Source organism: Grampus griseus (assembly GCF_964374135.1).
Source record: "Grampus griseus genome assembly, chromosome: 16".
NCBI classification, from domain to species: domain Eukaryota; kingdom Metazoa; phylum Chordata; class Mammalia; order Artiodactyla; family Delphinidae; genus Grampus; species Grampus griseus.
In genome coordinates, this window is record NC_139010.1 from 71,135,961 (window position 1) to 71,153,977 (window position 18,017).

An 18,017-nucleotide genomic window follows, 5' to 3' on the forward strand; every position below is an offset into this window, starting at 1 on the left:
GGCTTGTTTTAAAATTTGTTATCAGGAATGAATTGTCATGGGAACAGTCCATCTGTTACATAGTTAAGCTATTTTCCCTCTGTCTGTTAATAGTGATCAATTACGACCTTAACTGTGTTAAGATCAGTAACTTTATCTGACTATATATATATATATATATATATATATATATATATATATATATTTTTTTTTTTTTTTTTGCGGTACGCGGGCCTCTCACTGCTGTGGCCTTTCCCATTGTGGAGCACAGGCTCCAGACGCGCAGGCTCAGCGGCCATGGCTAACGGGCCCAGCCGCTCCGCGGCAAGTGGGATCCTCCCGGACCGGGGCACGAACCCGTGTCCCCTGCATCGGCAGGCGGACTCTCAACCACTGCGCCACCAGGGAAGCCCATCTGACTATATTTTTTAAAAAACAAAAAACCCTGAGAGAAGGAATCTTCTCTTTTATAAATCAGCTCCACTGCCCCTGGGGCAGTCTCATAGTTCATGGCCTGCCTGTGTGGAACCTTGCCTCCTACCTCTTTGTTTCACCCCTTCCCCCCAGCTTTTAGGGCTCCCCCCTTGATTCTCATATGAAAATATGGTTATTGAGGAACATTTATAAGTTATTAAAAACTGTAAAGCAGCATAAATAAAATTACCCATAATCCCACCACCTGTAAGCAGTCTAACATTTTGACATAATAACCTATTATTGTTTCTCTGTGCATTTTTAACCGTGCTTTTGTTCTTACTTGTTTTTTTCCACCCTGTATTCTGTTAACATCTGCCAGACTCACGTGTTAACTGTACTACTGGGTGGTACTTTAAGGCAGGAAGAGAAGCAAACCATTTATTTCTTCTTGCAGTCCCTTCTTTATGTTTCTTTCCTTCCATCCTAGTGGCTGAGAACCTCCGACTTTTCATTTTTGTTACTTGGTCAAATTTATGGTGGAAATATGAAGACCTATCTCAATGGTTTTTCTGCTGCAGCTCCATTCTGCTTCAGTCTCTCTCCACTTAATGAGTGAAAATTATTCACAACTTTCATTTAAAAGGTTTTCTCTTATCTGTGGCTTTTATTTATAAAACCCTCTTCTGATTGACATCCAGCGTCGCCTGTGTAAATGTATCATATACTGTGTGTTCATTCACACGCCTTCATCTCCCCTTTTGTACTGAACTGGATTAATGCTTTCGGATAACTTTGGACTTCAAATTTCTTCTGTGTCCTGTAGCTTGGACTCATATAGTCATAAAGAAGATGCTTCCGCATTTCCAGGAAAACGAGCCTTAATTTCATTTCTCTCCTGGTTTGATTATTGTGATCAACTCATAAAGGAGGCACAAAAGGTTTGAATATTTGTTGTTTTTTACTGATAACTTAAAACTGTAAATATCAACTAAGTAAAATTTGAATCCTCAATTTATATTTTTGAATACGTCTTAATTGTCTTAGGATAGCACAGTTAGTAGTTTATATCCCTAAGTATTATCTTAATTGTCTTAGGATAGCACAGTTAAATAAATAAAATGAAATAAACCCCCAAAAAGTGTATATATACGTCTGTGTGTGCGTGCGTGCGTGTGTGTGTGTGTGTGTGTGTGTGTGTGTGTGTGTATTACAGCTCTGAAATAAATCGAAGTTCAAGTTCTGCCCATGTGTCTCTTTAAGTATTATAGCATAACCCTTCACAAGGTAACATTGGCCTCCCTCCATTTCTCCTCTTTGGGGAGATGTTAATACAATAAGTGACTGGGATAATATTTTTATCCTGTTTGTCTTTGTTCTTGGAAATTTAGATAACATGTAAAGGACCCAATAGCTAATGTCTAATCTAGGTTTATATGCCATCAACAAGATGGTCAGTAGGCAGGTTTTTTTTTTCACATTAATTCAGATGGAGAGTGCAAACTGGCTTAACTGATGTTATAAATTAATCTCTTTCCCATTTTAAAAAAAGATAATGATACTTATACTATGTTCTAGACTGCTGCTGTTGCTCTTGCCAAAGCTGTTCATGAAAGATTTTTTATTGGTGTTATGGAACCTCAATTAATGCAAACGTGAGTGGCCTCTTTACTTAAAAAAAAAAATCACTGTGTTCATGTTATTTTTGCCCACTAATTACTTGTTTGTTTTGCCAGTTCTGAGATGGGCATTCTGACATCAACTGCTCTGCTTCATCGCATTGTTCGGCAAGTAACCTCTGACATTTTGCTTCAAGAAATGGTGTTTTTCATCCTTGGAGAACAGAGGGAACCAGAAACTCTGGCAGAAATCAGCAGACATCCTTTAAGACATAGGTTAATTGAACATTGTGATCACATATCTGATGAGGTAAGCTATGTAAGGATTTAGAATTGGACTTAGATTCTTTGACATACTGACTTTGATGTACTTGTGATGTTTTGAATATAGCCTCTTTTTTTATGTGGCTTTTTATTTTGAAAATCGCAAGCGTGAAGAAGAATAGTTTGTTTAAACTATTTTTCAGTTACCCTTTATCATTTTGGGTTTCAGATAAGCATAATGACATTAAGAATGTTTGAACATCTTTTGCAAAAACCCAATGAGCACATTCTTTACAACTTGGTCCTAAGAAATCTTGAAGAAAGAAACTATACAGAATATAAACCTGTGTGCCCAGAAGATAAAGATGTAGTGGAGAATGGGTTAATAGCAGGAGCAGTGTAAGTTTCATCCAACTCTGTGAGTTTAGCATTTCATATAGAATCATAATTTTCTCCCCTCTTATTTCCCTTCCTTATTCTTAAAAAAAATACCTCTAACAGTTTAAAAGTTTTTTAAAAATAAAATTTAGATGTCCTGATTTTATTGTCCCTTTAAATTATAAGTGGCAGTATATAGTCATTAAACCTAACAAAATCATATAGCCTTGAGTTTGATGTTAGTATAAAATGTTAATTTCTCGAAGAAATGTAAATACATTCATTCCTTAATTCTTGTATTAGCAAAATCATGTAATGTTTTCTAAGAACATAGCAGAGAATCTTTTGGTTTAGAAACTATAATAAAAATTTTTTTTTATACATCGTTAAATTAAACTTAGAGATCTGGAAGAAGATCCTTTGTTTACTGACATTTCACCAGATAACACTTTGTCAAACCAAGAGTGGCTTAGTTCTTCACCTCCTGCTTCTCCAGACCACCCCAAAAATGATGGGAAAACTGAAGTCCATAAAATTGTAAATAGGTGAGTTGCTATATTAATTTGACTTACATCTCTTTTACTTATTTTTATAACAATGTAATAGCTCTGCTCCTTGATCATTATAGAGATATGTTATGAATTCAGTCTTCCCTTCTTTAAAATCTTTAATGTCAGCTTTTTGAAATGCTTATGTAGCTAGTGACGGCCTAGGGGCAACGATCCATACAAAAGAGAAAAGCTCCTGGGTAGTAGTGGTTAAATAAATCTTCAAGGTCCTCTACTTACTTTTAATGTAAAATATTTTAAGTAATTCCCAGTTGGAACAGCACTGAGAATTTCCAGTTTGGTAGATTGAACTTATCAGCCGTGTACTCACATGTGTTAAGCCGAGGGCTATTCCTTTTTTTTTTTTTCTTTTTTAGCGTTTTTATGTTGTTGTTTCTTTTTAAGTGCCCTTTCCCGGCAATTTTCTTCCTTTCCTTCCTTTGCAATCCTGTCGCTGATATGCCTGGTGCTGGGAGGTGACTTTAGAGAAGACTGCATGTGGTGTAAGATGCACGGTTCAGGGTGCATGAAAATCGAAGATTCAGTTACTTAAAAGCCAGGTTCCTGAGACTAACAAATTTCACGGCAATCGATCATTGTCCTGTAATGTAAAAGGAGTCGAGTCTTCTTGTGCTTGATTCTACTTTTAGTGGAATGAGTAATTTTTAGATAAAACCTTTAAAATAATGACAGAGTATTTAATCAGTGCATTGTAGTGCTGATTCAAGATTAAGTACTTACGAATATACAATTTTACTTTTCAAGTTTCCATTTGCATTAATACTTGGCTAAACTGAAGATATTCCTAGGTATTTTAACACATATAGAGATGTTGAATTGTGAGAGTATTCGTATTATTGATTATGGCATTTTTTCATTTAAGTTTCCTCTGTCTGGTACCGGATGAAGCAAAGTCATCCTACCATGTTGAGGGCACTGGATATGACACCTACCTCCGAGATGCTCATAGGCAGGTAAGAGAAGTAACTAGTTTTTGACATGCAGTCTAATAGGAACGCACACACATTGTCACATTGCCCACAGTCGTTTCTCCAAAGGTTTCCCTTTCTCTGCAAGACCTGAACTCCACTCTCACCACTTGAACTTTTTGCCAGTGACCTGACTTTGCATTTCATTAACTGTGTGTCTCTATCTCAAGATTTCTTTATGGTCCCTTCCCCACCACCCCACTCCTTTTCTTCCCTTTCTTCCTGCCCTTGAAATTATATGTCCCCCACATCCTTCCCCCTGCTAATCTAAAACATGATTTTTAAATAATTCTACCCATCGCCCACCATGGCCCCCAGCCCACAGGCTATACCCTTTCCTCTTCACTGTTCATACTCATCAGTAATTCACAAGTGCTGGCTCTTCATCCCCTGCATCCCAGCTTTCCACCTCACTGAAAGTACTTTCTCAAAGGTCTCCTCTTAGTTATTAAATTAAATGGCCTTCTCTCAGTCATCTTTCCCCTCTGTAGCATTTTACATTTTTACCAAATTCCAAATTTTGAAATGTCTCAAGTCAGAAAAATATACATTTAATTTTCATTTAAATCCTTTGGGTTGAAGTGTGCTCTTATTGATAATTAACTTGCATGCGCTTATCGTTAATTCATGATGCTTTAAGCCTGAATTCAAGTCCACATTACTATGTGAATAACTAGAGTAATGCAAATACATTCATGTAACAATAAAATAGAGGCAATAAAAGTAGTACCAACCTCAGTAGTACTGATTGGATTTTTAAACTGCTTTGATTCTTTCTGTAATGTTTCATTTCCATATTCTGATTACAGTTATGATTGTTTCAGAAATATTTGACAAGACACAAAAAGAATAGAAAAAATTTACACTATTACTTTCTAGCTCAGAATTTCGGAAGTGTTAATATAAAAATGCTTTATTAAATATTGGGGTGTGGTTTTATAAAGAAAATTTTCTATTGAAAGACAAATAGTTTAAAACTCACAAAATATTGAAGAAGTTTGTTTTTTAATCATTTTTAATATGTTTTTCTTTTAAAAGTTGAAGTTAGTGCTTTGTGTAAGAATATGTTTTAATCTCAGTTAATTTGTAAACTAGAGGTGATAAGGTAATTTTGCTTTATTGAATATGTTTTAATCTCAGTTAATTTGTAAACTAGAGATGATAAGGTAATTTTGCTTTATTGAATAAGGAAAATCTGAAAAGGGAGAAAATATGGAAGAAAACTATGCTCTAAATTTCTTTTGTTTAAATTCAAGTAAATTACATGTCAGAGAAGACTTTAAATTTTTCTTTTTATTATAAGAGATATTCTTGTGCTTATAAAAATCCATATTGTGTATCCTGCTGATAAACTGTGTAGTGAGGACCAGTTTCCACTTATTTCCAATCTGTCACTGACCAATGCTTTTGTAAAATATAAAAAAATGAAAAGAAAAAATACAAGCCCTGATTATTTTATAGATTGAACAGATGTAAAATTTACTCAGTGAAATTGCAAGAGAAGTTTCTAAACTTGCTCTTAGTTTTTGTACTCGTCTCAAGAGCAGTGGTAGGGGACAGTTTTCGGACCACACTTAGAGCAGCCCTGTTTCCTCCTGGCAGTCATGGCAACGTGCCTGGGTTAAACACATCGTAGCAAAGTCAAGTTTGCCGTCTCAGGTGCTGTGTATCTGTTCACCTATTTTATATATGATATATATTTTAGAATAGATTTGAAAATGTGGCTAAGACTTGCTTTGCTTTTTAAATACTCGCTAAATCTGTGACAAGAATAAGTAAAAGTTTGAACTCCTCTAAAGGAAAGAGCATGAGCTCAGCAGTGAAGGGGGTACTTTGGTAAAGTTAAAATCTGCCTGCTTTCGCATCAAGGTGCTGGGACTGGTGGTTGTGACCTGACCTTGTGCCTCTCTCCAGTCAGTGTGTTATCCGAGTCATCCTTTTCCCCTCTTCCACGGCACCTCACACTAGCAGACACTTAGCATTCAAGCGGATTTCTATGCCTGTTTGGGAAAATTATTTCTATTTAATCTCCATTTGTTTTTGTTCAGTTCCTTTTTAATGATCCAAATATTTCTCCCTAGTTCCGGGACTACTGTGCTATCTGCTTAAGATGGGAGTGGCCTGGGTCTCCAAAAGCATTGGAAAAGTGCAATTTAGAAGCAGCTTTCTTTGAAGGTCATTTTTTGAAAGTTTTATTTGACAGAATGGGAAGAATTCTTGATCAGGTAATAAGTTTTTTTTTGTTTGTTTTAAAATTTATTTATTTTTGGCTGTGTTTGGTCTTCGTTTCTGTGCGAGGGCTTTCTCTAGTTGCGGCAAGCGGGGGCCACTCTTCATCGCGGTGCACGGGCCTCTCACTGTCGCGGCCTCTCTTGTTGCGGAGCACAGGCTCCAGACGCGCAGGCTCAGTAGTTGTGGCTCACGGGCCTAGTTGCTCCGCGGCATGTGGGATCTTCCCAGACCAGGGCTTGAACCCGTGTCCCCTGCATTGGCAGGCAGATTCTCAACCACTGTGCCACTAGGGAAGCCTAGTAATAAGTTTTAAAATATTAATTTCCATATTATTTTGTTACCATTCACCATGAATTCTACTCACATCTTAGTTTACATCTTCAGTCAAGTAGTTTGTTTTCTTTTTCCACTAGATGACTTTTTCATAAAGCTAGATTGCCAACAGCTGGTGGGTTTCTGATGCATTCATTATGTTAAAACTTTTATTTGGCCTGACAGCTGTTACAGAGTTGTATGTTTACTTCTCATCGTAGGTCATTGTCTTAATAACCTTAACGCCTTTCGGCAGTGCCTAGAGTGCTTTCTTAGAAAGCCTTTTAGTTAGTACAGTTAGTACAGATACAGGTAGAGTGAAACTTGTTAGGTTTAATTCAGAAGACCTTAAATGTCATTTCAAATCGAATCTTGAGAGCTCTGGTCTCACTAAAATTATGGAACAGTATCAGAGGAACCTGCTTCTTCAGACAAAGAACTTGTGAATATACTCATTTTCAAATGGGGAGATGCAATTTAAAAAAGGTTAATTTACTTATTCCAAGGTAAATAAAAATCACCATTGGCCGGTATGTTGCTCTGTCTCCATTGATTGTCAGGAGAACTGAATTTGGGATTATATCACTAGAATCCCTCTCTCCGTCTCTCCTTGACATACAAAGTGACGATAGAGTTTTGAAATGTTTTATGCACTGGGATGGACACTTGAAATAAAACAATCTGGCATTAAACTTGCCTCAACATGGAAACTGAGTTAGCCAATTTAGAATTAATTTAAAACTGTATATTAAAGTACTTGTTCATTTTAGCATTTTAGTTAAATATTTATGTGACTGTAGGGAGTTATAAACGAAATTTACTCCACAAGCAGGCTGCCTTCAATAACCAGAAAGCCAAATAAAGAAATGATAAGAAGTGTTTCACTGGGTTGGACTTCAGTCAGCACTGTTTCTGATAGTAATCAATAAAGACACAGAGTAAAGTCCTTTTTTTCTTTTAACCTCCTAACAACATGTGCTGAATTTCTAGTGTTTCATTGTTTGCTGATTTGTTGGTTGGTTTTTAATACTTAACAACCAAAGTATTTAAATCCAGGTACTGAATGTATTATGCTGTAATACATCACGGCTGTGTAAACCTCCCAGGTAATGGGGCTCATCAGTATGTTGTGTTTTTGTGCTGGTTCTCTTGGCATAGTTTGGATCTGATTAACACAGAAGAGACATTAACAATCAGTATTAAGTCAGTAATCTTTAGAAATTTTGACCGAAAGCACTAACAAGGAATCTAAATTTTAAAAAGTAGTTTCTTTTTTTTTCTTGCGGTACGCGGGCTTGTCACTGCTGCGGCCTCTCCCGCCGCGGAGCACAGGCTCTGGACGCGCAGGCCCAGCGGCCACGGCCCACGGGCCCAGCCGCTCCGCGGCATGTGGGATCCTCCCGGACCGGGGCACGGACCTGTGTCCCCTGCATCGGCAGGCGGACTCTCAACCACTGCGCCACCAGGGAAGCCCTAAAAAGTAGTTTCTGAATTGAGTGGAAAGATCCTCTCTGAATCCTCATCACACTTGAGCATTTTTCCCTTCAGCCTGTAGAGTGCTGACACAAAAGGATTCTGTCGGAGACAGAATATCCCGAAATGCTTACAGTTCTTTTTCGTTCACCAGATAGCTCTTCACAGGGCAGAAGCGATTCATACACAGTGTCTCACTTATTCTTCCTAGAATCCTGAATGATAGGCAAGACAGTTCCTTGTATTATTGTATAAATGAGGAATCCTTAGTTTCAGTTCACGTGACTTAGTGAGCTGTGGAACCTAGCCTCAAACCTTCTGTCTTTAAAACCCTTGATTTTCTAAGCCTTTTTGGATAAGGACATTATAATCAGATCTCAAAGATAATCATGAGTCCTGGTGTGCCTAGCGTGCTTGGTTTAATTTCATTTTCTTTCTTTTCTAAATGTTTTTGCTGAAGGTGATGTTTGCTTGTATTTTCTTAGTACATATATACCCCTAATAGGATCAGGGTAACCAGGCTGGGATTAAACATTACTATGGATAATTAATAAAGTAGCTAATTTCTGCATGTATAATTGAGAAGTTATGACATCAGGTATTCATGATACTATTGTGTTGTCACAATGTTAATTTTTGAAAAATATAGTGTGTTTAGTATTGTTTTTAACCTTAGTGATTTTAAAAAGACAGTAAAAACGAAAGTCCATAGCAGAATGTAAGGAATACCAGGGAGAATATAGGGAAGCCCAAGTTCTTGTCCCTGTTCTGACGGTGAAAAATCTGAATTTGGGCAACTAAACTTAGCTGTTTGTCACATTTTCTTATTGTTAAAGTGAAGTTGATATTACTTGATTTGCTTGTAAGAATTATCTGAAAAAAAGCAATTTAAAATACTTTAAAAAATATAAAATCTTGTTAAATGCAGGTGTTATAAGAAATTTCCGAGACTATCAAGTTGTTGAGATTTTTAAAAATTTGACTTATTTCTTATTATTTTGACCATCTACGTACTTGGCCTTTAATAAAAGGGTTGCGACTGAGTTTGCAGGTGACATCCGTATGCTTTTTTTTTTTTTGGCTGCATTGGGTCTTCATTGCTGCGCGTGGGCTTTCTCTAGTTGTGGCAAGCGGGGGCTCCTCTTTTTGCGGAGCATGGGCTCTAGGCACACAGGCTCAGTAGTTGTGGCGCATGGGCTCTAGAGCACAGCCTCAGTAGTTGTGGTGCACGGGCTTAGTTGCTCCGTGGCATGTGGGATCTTCCTGGACCAGGGCTCGAACCCGTGTCCCCTGCGTTGGCAGGCGGGTTCTTAACGACTGCGCCACCAGGGAAGTCCGACATCAGTATGCTTTTTCTTTTTTTTAAATTTTATTTATTTTTGGCTGCGTTGGGTCTTCGTTGCTGCACGTGGACTTTTCTCTAGTTGCTGTTGTTTTCGTTGTGGTGCTCAGGCTTCTCATTGCGGTGGCTTCTCTTGTAGTGGAGCACGGGCTCTAGGCACGTGGGCTTCAGTAGTTGTGGCACACGGGCTTAGTTGCTCCACGGCATGTGGGATCTTCCCGGACCAGGGCTCGCACCCATGTCGCCTGCATTGGCAGGCGGATTCTTAATCACTGGACCACCAGGAAAGCCCTCAGTATGCTTTTAAGTCAAAGTTTATTGTTCCAAAATTCAGATCTTGTATTTAGGGTGAGCTCAATCAAAAATGGGCCAAGTGCACTTTAACGTGTCAGAAAAATCTGGTTAACTTTTATTTCAGGTGAATACTGTATGAAGTACAAATGGGAGGGATTCAAAATAATAGATACAAACAGTTGCTGTTTACAACCCTCTAAAAGGCCAACTTGTTTTAAAGTTACTACTTTAAAGTAGGAGAAAGAGACTAGTGAAGTAAAGACCAGTTCAGAGTATGGTGGAACAGTTTCTATCTAGCTGAAATTTATCTTCATTTTCACAACATTAAAATATAATCTGGGACTTCCCTGGTTGTCCAGTGGTTAAGACTTTGCCTTGCAGCGCAGGTGGTGCTGGTTTGATCCCTGGTTGGGGAGCTAAGATCCCACATGCCTCCGGGCCAAAAAAAACAAAACATAAAACAGAAGCAGTATTGTAACAAGTTCAATAAAGGCTCTAAAACAAATTTTTTAAAATATAATCTGAGTCAGCCTTAAGTTTCTTAAACAACCAAAGATATAGATTCTTGTTCAAAAAAAGCTTAAAACCAAACTAACAAACACCATATAGAGAAAATACAGAGTTTAAGTGGCAATATATAGTTGTTTGAAGCCAAATTTTCTCAATTTATTTAAGTACCTGTAAATGGCAGAATTCAGTGACCTAAAACTCTGAACCATCTGAAATGAAGTCACATACAATACTGTACTTACGTTGTATTTTAAATGATTTTGTCCACATTTTACCAATTGCATTCTTCTTAAAGATTTTTTAAAATGTTTTCCTTCGTGCCTAAAATACAATTTAATGTGAATTCATTGTTTTGAACTGAGTCTTGGAGAAGGCTATTCTCTTGCAAATATTATCAAGTAGGAAAAGATGCCCTTCAGACTACGTTTAATGTGAATCGTATCTCCTTTCATTTATCTTGCTTAAGGCTAGATTGTGAATAAGAGTGATTTAGGGGTAGTTTTTCTTCTTTCAGAAAATCTGTGTTCATGTATCTAGTAGTAAGCAAAAAAGACTAAAATTGGACCTTAGCACAGGACTTGAGTTTTTGTTCAAATAACAGTATCTTTGATATCTTCTGGCACGTGCTCAAGCATTTGCTGTCCTTTAAATGTCAAATATTCACTTCTGGATTGGTATTCATTATGATCAAGGGCTTAAATCTGCTCAGTGAATGAGGGTAAAACGTTCAGATTCTGTTGTCAGTATCAACTTGGTCCTGAATCACTTTTCCCTTGCTCCTGCTGCAGCATCTGTTTCTCACTCATCCAGTCACCTAGGTTCTTTCCAACCTTCTCACTGAAGTCGGTTTTGTTTCAGCCACTCAGTTGCCTTTGACTGCTTAGAAGAAGAAAACTGGAAGGGATGAGAGATTTCTGTTGAAAGTTCTAGGCACAATAATAGCAACTCTTTTTGTACATTATGCATTTTGCTTGGATTTTGACACATACTCCGTAAAGCACCTCCAAGCTGCTTCCTACGAAGAATAAACAGATTAAATATTAAAAAAACAGAATTCAAGTAAAATTGTGATACATACAAAAAAGTATACACAGATGTACACAGACATTGTTTTGGAAGAGTTAATGCTCTTGCACAGTAAAGGAGGTGATCCCTGTCTGTAATCATGATTTTGAATCTTCTCGTTCACTTTTGAGGCATATGGTAGTTATTTCCACCCCCAAGTACTTTCATTCTGTTGACAGGGTTCTGTGACGTATGACTTTGTTGTATACATGCTTTTGGTAATTGGCAGTAGTTGAATAATTTAAGAGACGAGGATTATCATTTCTAAAACTAGACCACTATAAAAGATTTTAATACCTTCCCTTCTATCTTTGGTCTTACATGTAATGTCTTCTATTGTTTGTAATTAATATTACATATGACTCTTTGGTGAGTTTTGATGACCTCTTGAACTATTTTACTACATAAAACCACCTGCATAAAACAGAGACATTCTGACTTTGTTATGCATTTATTTTATTCTGTATGTTTATGTGCATACCTTTTATTTTAAGTTTTAGGATTGTGATATATGCACTTTGACTAAGGTGGTGCGAGCTAGAGCTAATGTAGTTATAGATATTTTCATTGTAGAAGAGCATGTAGCAGGAGGAATGAGATGGTAGATTTTCCTTTTTCTTAAGAAGACCAATGGAAATGGTAAATTAAGTGCTCAGGTATATACATTATACATAATGTCAAATATCTTTTTGTTTTTTCCCTCTCCGTAGCCATATGATGTCAATTTACAAGTAACATCAGTGTTATCTAGACTTTCTCTCTTCCCTCATCCACACATACACGAGTACCTTTTGGACCCGTACGTGAACCTTGCTTCTGGCTGTAGATCTCTCTTCTCTGTAATCGTCAGGGTGAGTTACCAGTTTTGTTATGTTCTCTAGGATTGATAAATCCGACCAATTAACATCTTAATATCATTGTGTGTAATTAGTGTCACATAATAAAAAATGTTACATATTTACTGTTTAGAAATAATTATCTTACTACAGAATGTGGAGAATAAAGATTCATTCTTTTAAGTGGTATATATAACTTCTGTATTTTAAGGTATAGCTATGAGTCCTTTGTCAAAGATTGTTATGTGAATAGTGAAAAGTGACAGTCTTCATTTAGTAATAGGAAATGGAGTATTTTTTTATCCTGAAAATTCCCATGGAGGTGTTTAGGGACTGAGCTCCTTTTGTCCCTGTGACACAGGTTGTTGGAGACCTCATGGTTCGAATCCAGCGTATTCAAGATTTTACTCCCAAGCTTCTATTAGTCAGAAAGCGATTACTTGGTCTGGAACCTGAAGGCCCTATGTAAGTCAGCGTTTTACATGTTGTTTATCTAAAACTTTTGCCAAAACTTGATGATCTGCTAATACCCTGCATCGATTGATTGATTGCCTGCTTTCCCTTCCCAGTATCGAGCACATCACGTTGCTGGAGGGTGTGATTGTGCTGGAAGAGTTCTGTAAGGAGCTGGCGGCCATCGCCTTTGTGAAATACCATGCTGCCTCCACACCATAAACGGCATCTTGCAAGTAACCAAGGGAACAGAACTGTTGTATGCATTTCATCAAAAAAGCCTCAGTTCCACCCAGCCACAAGAGGATAAAAAGCCTTTTTAAATGAAGCATTGCTGTAAACTGGACAGAACCATTCAGAGCCCACTGAGTGGACACTCAGTGCAATGTTGTGTGATGTTGACTTTATCGTAATGGTTCTAGATATAAAGTTGCACATCCTTGAGTCCAGGATACAATCAAAGGAACTTCAGGAAATAAGCATTTCTAATGCCTGTGTGAAAAGCTGCAAAATTTCTGATGTCATGACTTTGATGATATTTCTGTTAATTTAACATCCTTTTAGGTAGCAAGGCATTTTGACATTCTCTGGGACTCAAATGCTTATATTCTTTTGGATTAATAAGTAGCAGAAAAAAAAAACACCTAATTTTATAACTTTTTAAGGTCAATTCTTATCAAACAAAATATTGAAAAAAACTGTAAGTGAGAAAAAAATACAATTTAGGAACCATCAAATGAATTAATAATAGAAGATAAAAATGTGTAGAGCACCATTAACTTCCTTCAGCTTTTCTAAGAAAAACAATTTAATATGATAATGAAATTCTTGATTAATATAATATATATATTTTTTAAAGAAACCTTCTTTTACTCTCTTGTGCACATAGCCTCGTTAGTGATTGATTTTCATGTATGGGTCCCAGTTTATTTAAACTTTGTCATTTTTGCAACAATGTTGGATATGTGCCCACTGTTGGTAGTGTTTACTAAAATAGTATTTTTTAAGCTAATTAACATGTATTGGGTTGAGACCCTTTTTTTCCTCTCTCTCCCTCCCTCTCTGAAAATTGCTTTATCATTTGATTTCCTTATTGAAATGCATGGTAGCGTGTAGGTGGCAGCAATCAAAATGCCAGTGGCCTCCTGAATGTTTACATTTTGTTTTCCATTTTGTTCAGTCTTTTGTTTTAAATCATTCTGAAGAGATTTTACAACAAACCAGCAAGTCTGACTGTTTACCTATGAAAGGACTTGGGTAAATTGGTCTATGTGTGGATGGGTGCGTGTGTAGGAACGTGTGATGTGGGTAGCTGGCAGAGCTGCACTGTGCACCGCATGCTGGTACTTGATTTACAAAATGGCGTTTGCTAATCCACTTTCTCTTCTTTAAGTGATACTTATCACTCAAATATTGCTCTTAAGCTTCCTTGGGTTTTTGTTTTATTTTTTCAGTTGGAATGTTAAGCAGCAGCACTTTCCTCTTTACCTTTTCATTTACTGATATTCGGGGGAGCAGACTAGGCAAACCTTGCAGCCTGAAAGGAGCTGCCCGTTCTAAGAAGTTGTTTTGTGTAGCATGTTTGTATCTATACATCGTGTAGCGTGTGTATGGAAGCATGTTTTACACCTACTGCTAATTTTGTTGTATTCGTTTTCTGATTTATTTTATAGTTAGTTGTTGCTATTTATTAACAACAAAATGTTGAAAATTATGAATATTCTTGGCTCTAGAATGCTTACCACTGTTAAAACAGCAACAAAAAAACTAAATTTCTAATTTAATGCAAATCTCTGTTAGCTCACTCTAGGAAATTTATTGAGCGAAACAATGAAAAAACAGGTGGGAGATAGTTACTTTGTGCATGATTTTCTTTAAAGGATTTTTAACGATAGGAAAGCATTATTCTGTTTGCTGTATTTATTGATGAAGGAATGCTGCAACATCTTCATTTTTAGATGTAGTTGTCGTCTACTTTGATGTAGGTGTACTTAAAATAGACCATTAAGAGATTAGATATTTCTTAATGTTTTTGCAGCATTCGATAGGTGTAATGGCAATGATGTTACCTCTCGAACCAAATACGATTTTATTCTTGCTTTCACCGTAGGACCTTTTGGCTAATCCATGAAACCAAGCTCAGAGAAGCTTTAATTCATATTTGTGTGTTTGTATGCTGCTTCTTAAAAGATAATTATTTTCCTAAGTTATTGTAATGACTTTGATTTGTAATCAGCTAAAGCTTAAGATATAATTTGTTTCTCTTCTAAGTTTGCTACTGTCTTTCCTTCCTTTCTTCTTCGTATTTAGTTCAGACCTAGAGCCAGCACAAGTTCTCACAGTGAGTTGGATTTGTTGGTGAAACATTGTCCTCCATGACTAGCCATTTGTGTACTGTCTTTCAGAAGCTATTTCTGTTCCTCAGTATTTGCAAAACAGTGACTGATGTGCACTGTGTTGAGTGGGCAGTACCACCCTAGCAATCGATTGCCATGACAAATTCCAAACTGAATTTTAGCCTTGCTTCACATTGGTGTAAATGGGCATGCACATTCTTTTTTTTAACTTTCTAACAGTATAGTCTTTGGGTTTATTTTTTTTAGTAATGAGCCACATTCTTTACGTGATAGAACTCAAAATGTGTCCTTAGCCAGCCAATTATCATTGTAGTACTCACATTGACTATGTAAGGTTCTCATAATGTATCTGTCTGTGCAATATATAAGCTATGAGTGGATTCATAGCTTTTTGGTTTAATTGTACATTATTGTGTGTGTACATGTGTGTATATATATGTGTATATATCTGTAAGGACCAAAATCCTTAGCTTGCTTACACTGTTGCTAGTGTAAAGATTATTACACTTAATTTTACGGGGCACAAATTATGGAATTACTTCATAATTCATGGTAACATATTTCCATAAATTATTGCATTAATATACAATTACCATTTAATTATGAAGTTTATAGGTATTGACAGAAGTTACAGTGAAGTGCTGAAATCACAGTTTATATGGTAATTATATTTTGGGTTGTACAATTAATGAAAATATGCATGTCATTGTGACACTTGTTGTGTTGAAACATGATAGATAATCATATTTCTGGGCCCTGTAAAATAGTGTTACTATAATACTCTGTTTTGCCTCCTGCCTTGTTTACATTAAACAAAGGATATTTGGTAAATTTTTCTATTGTACATTGTATAGGTTACTGACAGTGTTACCAAGGCCTGGAAATCTTGGGCCATCTGTGAAGAAACTCTTCAGATGGTGATTATGTACCTAATATCTCTTCAAAGGAGGTTGTGATCAAGTTCAACTTTTTGTGCTAACAATGCATGCAGGACTAAGAGGGATGATCTAAAAATAAATAACGTAATTTAAACAAAATGTTGTCTTGTATTTTTGTAGAATTGTAATTGGAAACATTTCATTCCCTGATAAATCTAAAATAATAATTCATAACATACAAAAGGATATGACACACAGCAGTCAGTGGTTCATTATAGCATTGATTCCAGAGAGAGAACGAAAAGGAATATATCAGAATATTTGTGGAGGGGGAATGTATAGCTTGAAAAATCCCTCTGGGTGAGCCTTACATGTATTGATATTTTCCACCCTACCATAATAACCATTTCCCTAAAGGAAGGAATGGTTATATAAGTCTTAGAAATATAATTCACTGTAAGCATTATTTCTTTTTTTTATATAAGTTTATGTAATTTATTTATTTATTTTTGGCTGCATTTGGGTCTTTGCTGCTGTGTGCGGGCTTTCTCTAGTTGCAGCGAGCGGGGGCTACTCTTTGTTGTGGTGCGTAGGCTTCTCATTGTGGTGGCTTCTCTTGTTGCGGAGCACGGGCTCCAGGCACGCGGGCTTCAGGAGTTGTGGTTCACGGGCTCTAGAGCGCAGGCTCAGTAGTTGTGGTGCATGGGCTTTATTGCTCCGCGGCATGTGGGATATTCCCGGACCAGGGCTTGAACCCATGTCCCCTGTATCGGCAGGCGTATTCCCAACCACTGCACAACCAGGGAAGCCCTAAGCATTATTTCTTAATAGATTTATAACACATAAAAACTTCTCTCTTTAACTGACATTTAAAACAATTTGACTCTAGGCTTATTCCATTCACTTGAATATTTGCCAAAGTCCCTTAGTTGGAAACTGAAAGAAACATGTACTGCATGGCACAACGAGAAAGAGAAAAATCTAGTTACTAATCCCTCCTACCCGTGATTCTTTTCAGCCAGTGTTCCTCAAAATAGTTTTAGAAGGAAATAAAGAAGGTAACAGGTTTAAGGATGCAAGGGAGGTAAGGTTTAGGCATTGAAGAGTTAAAATTACCTCCTTATCTTGAGCTCCTTCGAAAGAAAACTGCATTTTAGGAATGCATAATCAGATCCCCAGTCCAAAAACCTGGTTCAGAATTCTGCACTCTTCCATCTAGAAAACTAGTTATCTCAAGGGAATTTAAAGAATAAAGTTGTTAAGGTTGAAATTCTGTTAAAGTCTTTCAGGTAAAAGCTGTACCTCTTTATCAAAAAAAAGACAAAAACACTCTGTGACTGTTTGATGCTGAAGTTTCCATGGAAGAAATAGGTTTTAGTTGGTCTAAAGCCAGTTAGGAAAGTTATTGCCTATGGGCCTCGCCTCATAGGAGACCGGCTTTTAAATTTACTTGATCTACACCCTACCACCCACATTAGAAAGATTGCATCTAAGCCTGTCTGACATACTCTTACGGTTTGACTGTTGTGCGCATTCGGGGTTTTATTTGTGTTATAATAGCATTTCTAAAAATGTATCAGAAATAGGATACTAACATGTCATCTAAAACCAAACCAAAACAGTAATTTGGTTTCCTCGACAAATATTGGGGACTTCTTATGAAGCAAGTTTTAAGATGCTAGGAAAACAAATAAGAAGAAGCTTTTCTGCCCTCACCAAGTCACAGTCTCGGTTCAGTGTGCTGACAAAAATAAGGAACGCTGCACACCGGAATACTGTTAGAGAGAGAGCGCCGAATCATTGTGAGAGCACAGGGAGAGAAGTCGCGTTGCAGGTCATCAAAAGAGAAAATCTAAGACTCAAGTCTTGACTGAATTATATCCTTACTTGTGAGTGCAGATAGGCCAGATACTCTGAGAAGTCGTAATGATAAAGTCAACTCAGCGATAAATAGACAATTGTTCTGTTATATTTACCATGATTAACCGTTGCCTTTCACCTTCTTCATTCTGAGATTGGTATAAAGCACCAGCCTAAATAATTGTGCCTTTGGGCCCACATTTTCTCAATTGCT

The 18,017-nt window shown here is 36.9% G+C and overlaps 1 protein-coding gene across 1 annotated transcript in view; it reads left to right on the forward strand.

Moving 5' to 3' along the window:
* Positions 1 to 16,083, forward strand: part of FHIP2A (FHF complex subunit HOOK interacting protein 2A) — a 35,854-nt gene extending 19,771 nt beyond the window's left edge. Inside the window, exons 8-17 of the mRNA XM_082674331.1 lie at positions 1,220 to 1,334; positions 1,972 to 2,048; positions 2,130 to 2,322; positions 2,506 to 2,675; positions 3,056 to 3,199; positions 4,086 to 4,176; positions 6,273 to 6,416; positions 12,130 to 12,270; positions 12,617 to 12,720; positions 12,825 to 16,083. Coding sequence (XP_082530457.1) covers positions 1,220 to 1,334; positions 1,972 to 2,048; positions 2,130 to 2,322; positions 2,506 to 2,675; positions 3,056 to 3,199; positions 4,086 to 4,176; positions 6,273 to 6,416; positions 12,130 to 12,270; positions 12,617 to 12,720; positions 12,825 to 12,930 — 1,285 coding nt within the window. The 3' untranslated portion in view covers positions 12,931 to 16,083. The remainder of the gene's footprint in view (positions 1 to 1,219; positions 1,335 to 1,971; positions 2,049 to 2,129; positions 2,323 to 2,505; positions 2,676 to 3,055; positions 3,200 to 4,085; positions 4,177 to 6,272; positions 6,417 to 12,129; positions 12,271 to 12,616; positions 12,721 to 12,824) is intronic.
* The last annotated feature ends 1,934 nt before the right edge of the window (positions 16,084 to 18,017 follow it).